Genomic DNA, 6,182 nt, shown 5'->3' on the forward strand with positions numbered 1-6,182 from the left:
ATAATTTCCTTCATAGTAACCATCAACCGATATATTTTTCTTTCTACGTCTGTGAATATTGTTCCGTTCAGTGAGGTGCTGCTGTTATACCCGGATGATGGTTTGCTTCACGCAGCATAACAATGAGAAAGCTACATTAAAACTTCAATGTGAATATTTGGGAACAGGAGTAAAGCAATAAAACAAGGGTTAAAAACAAAAGCTATATTTACAAGAATAAAATAATAGTTACTTTAATACCTGCAATACAGCTGTCATTGTACACATAATTTATAAGCCAGAATCAAATAAAAGCTTGACCATTAACTTCAATTTACACCAACAACAAAGTATAAAATACAGAGCTACAAGATACAACACCTAACACCACAACTATAAATGAACTGCCATGGTAATTCACCAAGAGCATAATGTTACCCCAACAGAGCACCTGGGCCAACTAACTAAACAGATGTCAACTACCTTGCCTCCCAGGAGGGCAGGTGGCGTGATGACTCAGTTACGTCGCGAGACTTCAGATGACTCCCTCATCGGTCACGCCCACCGACGCCCAACCAATCATCGCCTTCTCAAAGTAGGAAGCCCAGTTCCGTCTCCTTGAAGCATCTCCCGGAGAGAAATAACCCCGCCCTTGGGTCTGGACGGTCCACAATGTTTGTACACAAGCTGTGTTCTGCCTCACTGCTAAAGGACGAAAATAATACAAAATTTAGGCTTCTTGTCTCCCTCTAAGTATAATTAAATATACCTAACTGGCTTTTTATCTATATATAGTACGATTTTGACAGCAAGTTGGGGGGGGGAGGAGGTGTGTACACTGTCGGTACACGAACCATTGAGTACTGTGGTTAGCCTACCTGGGTACTGTGGTTAGCACCTGGGCACTATGGTTCACACCTGGGATGCGTTCCTCTGGCTTGAGCAGAGAGGCTGGCATAGAGATGCGTGATCAAGGACCGTATTCACACCAAAGTGCGCAGGTATTTCCATCTACAATGATTGTTTTCGGGAAATTTTTAGAAATGTGTTATTTCCTGTGTGGTTGGTTGAGCTGTGCCAGTCACTGAAGCGAGGACGGGATCATGTTAAACACGCTGCGTCTGTCTGGATTATGTATACACACAAAGGTTGACATCAGCGAAATTGCAGATCATATTTCACGTTTACGGCTGAAAAAAGGCGCCGTTATCAGGATTTTGTGTGGTGGCCGGTTTGCTAAAGCTTTATTCCAATGGTCAAAATGCACGTATCATCGACTGACTTAAATAGTAATAGGAATAATCAGAGTTTGGCTGAAAAATTGTGTCCTGACAATGTGAGGCGTGTGTGCTTAAGCCAGGCCATTCAGTCATCGGTAGTTCAATGTAGTGACCATTTTCTGTGTTATTTTTAACAACCTTTACAATATAACCTGCGTATCTAATTGTCATTGACCACTTCCACGTCTAGTTCGTTCGTTCTTCTGTTCGACAGTAAATTCATAGACTAAAAACGTTATTTTAAACAAGTATGTGAGTCATCTGCGTTTCTCACTTAATTTAATTTTCTCTCACTTTACTGTTCTACAATGTCAAAATTATTTTTAAATTGACTTTTTTAGTTTCCTTTATTGCCTTGTATGCCTTTATCATGTTTGCCATACTACTTTTTTCATTCAGTGCAATGCCGTCCTGTTCCTTCAGTCATTCTTCATAGCTCAATCCCTTTAGCTCAGGAATGAGCTTTCTTGCATAACTTTGGACCTTTTCTAGTTTTATTTTAAGAACATATGAATAACGGAATCAGCAGTACTAATGTACTCATGTAAAAACCAGCTGTATAATCCCTCTATTAGTACATATTATGTAACTCATACTTATATCCATCCACCAGTCATATTTATGTCTAAACTACGTTTGAAACAATCTATTGGAGCTGCATTTATTATATTGCCCTGTAATTTATTCCAAAAATAAATTACTCTTTCAAAGCCAGTATTTACCCAGATCATTCCAAACTCTAAATATATCAATTTTATATCCATTGTTTCGAGTTATATTTCCCGTTGATATAACAAATAAGTTGTGTCCCATTTTTAATATCTTGTCATCTCTCTATGTATGTCTATCATGTGACACCTTCATGACTTTCAAGATTAAAATGGTTACATTCTAGAGCGTTTTAATGTTTAGAATGTCTAGAATATAACCTTTCTAGAGAATGTAACCAATTTAATCTCTCTTATGGTGAGAGAATTCTCCTGGGATTTTTTATATATGAATTCAAGTATAATACAGAGTTGTACTTGTATTATACAGAATAATAAACCAGAACTAAGCTGCATAATCTAAATGTGTCTAACAAGAGCAAAAATAAAACTGGAGACAAATTTTAGGTGTTTTTTATTCTAACGCTTCTAGAAACAAATAATAGGATCATATTTGCCTTAATAGATTTATGCATAGATTATTTGGATTAAGATCCTTCCTGACCATGACTCCTTGACCTCTCTCGTAATCACACTTGGCAATTTCAACATTGTCCAACTGATATCTGGGAACTATTATTATCTAAGCTCGGAACCTTACATTTTCAACTCTAAAATGCATCACATAAACACTGCAACATAAATAATGTATCATCATAAACACTGCAACATAAACAATGTATCATCATAAACACTGCAACATAAACAATGTATCATCATAAAGACTGCAACATATTTGGTCTATTTTGAAAGGCTGTCTATATCGTCATTAAGTGATTTTGATTCTTCTTTTTCATTTATTTCCAGACCAGTTGTTACAGCGTCTGCAAATTTGCAAATGTTTCTTTTCAGTTCAGTGATTAAATCATTTATGTTTATGGTAAACACGAGAGGTTCCAGAGCAGAGCCCTGTGGCACCACTTACAATTATCTCCTTCTCAGACTTGAACCTATTTGTGCTAACTCATTGTTATTTGTAAATAATCAAACTCTATCCCAGCTTAGATAACCCCTTCCAACGCAGCTCTAGCCCAACTTAGATAACCCCTCCAAAAACAACTCTAGCCCAACTTAGATAACCCCTCCTAAAACAGCTCTAGTCCCACTTAGATAATCCCTCCTAAAACAGCTCTAGTCCAACTTAGATAACTCCTCCCAAAACAGCTCTAGTCCAACTTAGATAATCCCTCCTAAAACAGCTCTAGTCCAACTTAGATAACCCCTCCCAAAACAGCTCTAGCCCAACTTAGATAACCCCTCCTAAAACAGCTCTAGTCCAACTTAGATAACCCCTCCCAAAACGATGAACCTCTAAAATTGTAATAGGTCACTCACCAGCCCACTTTTAAAGGCCTCGCTTTAGTTATAATATGAAGCGTCCATGTCCGTCCCATTATTGATGACTTGAAACACACTAGAAGAGAATGAATAAATTTCTCAAACATGAACGACCCACAGTAAAATAACGTTGTGAATCCTTGATTAATCTGTTTTCCATTCAATTGGGCTCTAGGAAACTCGAACCGTGGACCCCACGTGTGTGTAGCCGAAGCTCTATCGACCGAGCTATAGAGTAGTCTTAATAATCTGTGATCTATAAATAATCTGAATTTTTTTAATCTATGTATCTTAATATGTATACTCGAATAGGAATTGCAATTATCGATTCAAGCAATTTTCCTATATTAGTTATTGGATGGGTTACTCTGAGGTGCCAGAGTGACGCTGTGCCCAGGCGTCACTCACCCTAGAGTGACACTGTGCCCAGGCGTCACTCACCCTAGAGTGACGCTGTGCCCAGGCGTCACTCACCCTAGAGTGACGCTGTGCCCAGGCGTTACTCACCCTAGAGTGGCACTGTGCCCAGGCGTCACTCACCCGCCCAATGTCACCCTCCCACACATCCAGGCTCCTCACCCTGAGTGGTGAGGAGTCTGGACACAGAGGAAGAAAGTATTCCATTACCCTAGTTTCTTGAACAGTGCAAAATGACAACGCCGCATTTGTTGTTGTCGTAGCCGCGTCCAACAGCCTGGTTGATCAGTCCAGCAACCAGGAGGCTTGGTCGACGACCGGGCCGCGGGGACGCTAAGCCCCGGAAGCACCTCAAGGTAAGGTAGTATTGGGTTTGATTATGAATGAATAGACGCTTATTAACGACGAGTCTCATTGGTCAAAACACCACACACTTGTTTAAATAATTCTGCAGCAACCCGTTCTCAGTTTTATGTTCATTCCGTCCAGTGGTCGACCCCATAGACACATTCCCAGCCCGTTCTCCAAACAAAGCCCCAAAGTCCATTCCATGCACCCGCCAAATCCCCCGCTGTTTATGAATGAAAAACGGTTTACACAACGGCTCACAACTGATGTTCGAACACTTCCGGAACAAGCGCTTTGATTCATCCCTTCTTCAGGACGATCATTCTCCAGAATGATCGCCATCACTGATTTCTTCTCCACAATAAAGATAAAAAAAAAAAAAAACAATGAACACCTTTTCTCGTTTCCGAGGACGAAGGCTATCACTAGTTTCGTCTGGAGGACGAGCGCCATCTGACGTTTCGTCTCGAGGACGAGCGCCATCTGACGTTTCGTCTGGAGGACGAGCGCCATCTGACGTTTCGTCTCGAGGACGAGCGCCATCTGACGTTTCGTCTGGAGGACGAGCGCCATCTGACGTTTCGTCTCGAGGACGAGCGCCATCTGACGTTTCGTCTGGAGGACGAGCGCCATCTGACGTTTCGTCTCGAGGACGAGCGCCATCTGACGTTTCGTCTGGAGGACGAGCACCATCTGACGTTTCGTCTGAAGGACGAGCGTCATCTGACGTTTCGTCTGGAGGACGAGCGCCATCTGACGTTTCGTCTGGAGGACGAGCGCCATCTGACGTTTCGTCTGGAGGACGAGCGCCATCTGACGTTTCGTCTGGAGGACGAGCGTCATCTGACGTTTCGTCTGGAGGACGAGCGCCATCTGACGTTTCGTCTGGAGGACGAGCGTCATCTGACGTTTCGTCTCGAGGACGAGCGCCATCTGACGTTTCGTCTGGAGGACGAGCGCCATCTGACGTTTCGTCTGGAGGACGAGCGCCATCTGACGTTTCGTCTGGAGGACGAGCGCCATCTGACGTTTCGTCTGGAGGACGAGCGTCATCTGACGTTTCGTCTGGAGGACGAGCGCCATCTGACGTTTCGTCTGGAGGACGAGCGTCATCTGACGTTTCGTCTCGAGGACGAGCGCCATCTGACGTTTCGTCTGGAGGACGAGCGCCATCTGACGTTTCGTCTGGAGGACGAGCGCCATCTGACGTTTCGTCTGGAGGACGAGCGCCATCTGACGTTTCGTCTGGAGGACGAGCGCCATGAAGAGGCTAAGAGCCTGTTACTGTCATTACGCCTGACACACCTTCATAATTACGAACTTTTGTCCCGAGAAAGTAAAAAGAGGAATGACTTTCATCCAGGTTCTTTTATAATTATATATTTTGTCTGAGGTGACCACCTGCTTCACCTTGCTTCACCCTGCTGGCATTATGTCCTCCGGCGGGGGTTCTGAACGGCCCCGAGGCCCCGAGGGGCTTCAGAAGCCCTCCAGGGCCGCCACGGATCTCCCGCCAGAACACTGAGGAGATGTGCCACCGGAGAAGACAAGGCAGAAGAAGGAATAGGGTGTGAAGGAGGAAGAGTTGCAGTAATAGGAAGGAGGAGATAGGTGAGATGGAGAACGGAATAGGGTAGTAAGGGTAGGACGGAGTGAGGGACCTATCAGGAGAAAGCGCCCAGCCATTACGACTATATACTGACCCCTTGCCTTAGAAGGGGTCAGGATAAGGATTTGGGATGGGACGGAGGGAAGGAATGGTGGTTAGCCATTTAGAAGGTCGGGGATTGAACGCCGACCTGCATGCAGCGAGACCGTCGCTCTACCGTCCAGCCCAAGTGGTTGAGGGAGGAGAGGTGGCGGAGTGAATTAAGGATGCACAAGTCATCAGGTAGACGACGACCATTTAATATTTGTAAATATATCTTACAGTTCTCTGTTGATGTTGTCAGTGTTGATGCTGTCAGTGTTGATGCTGTCAGTGTTGATGCTGTCAGTGTTGATGCTGTCAGTGTTGATGCTGTCAGTGTTGATGCTGTCAGTGTTGATGCTGTCAGTGTTGATGCTGTCAGTGTTGATGCTGTCAGTGTTGATGCTGTCAGTGTTGATGCTG

General features: G+C 43.9%; 1 protein-coding gene across 1 annotated transcript; it reads left to right on the plus strand.

The window, feature by feature from the left end:
* The first annotated feature begins 388 nt into the window (after positions 1-388).
* On the plus strand, positions 389-5,461 carry LOC138360622 (apical junction molecule-like). Its single transcript, XM_069320316.1, has 2 exons — positions 389-574; positions 4,499-5,461. Exons 1-2 carry the CDS (start codon positions 389-391, stop codon positions 5,459-5,461), a joined length of 1,149 nt encoding a protein of 382 aa, XP_069176417.1.
* The last annotated feature ends 721 nt before the right edge of the window (positions 5,462-6,182 follow it).

Source organism: Procambarus clarkii, chromosome 8 (genome assembly GCF_040958095.1).
Source record: "Procambarus clarkii isolate CNS0578487 chromosome 8, FALCON_Pclarkii_2.0, whole genome shotgun sequence".
In the NCBI taxonomy this organism is placed as follows: Eukaryota; Metazoa; Arthropoda; class Malacostraca; order Decapoda; family Cambaridae; genus Procambarus; species Procambarus clarkii.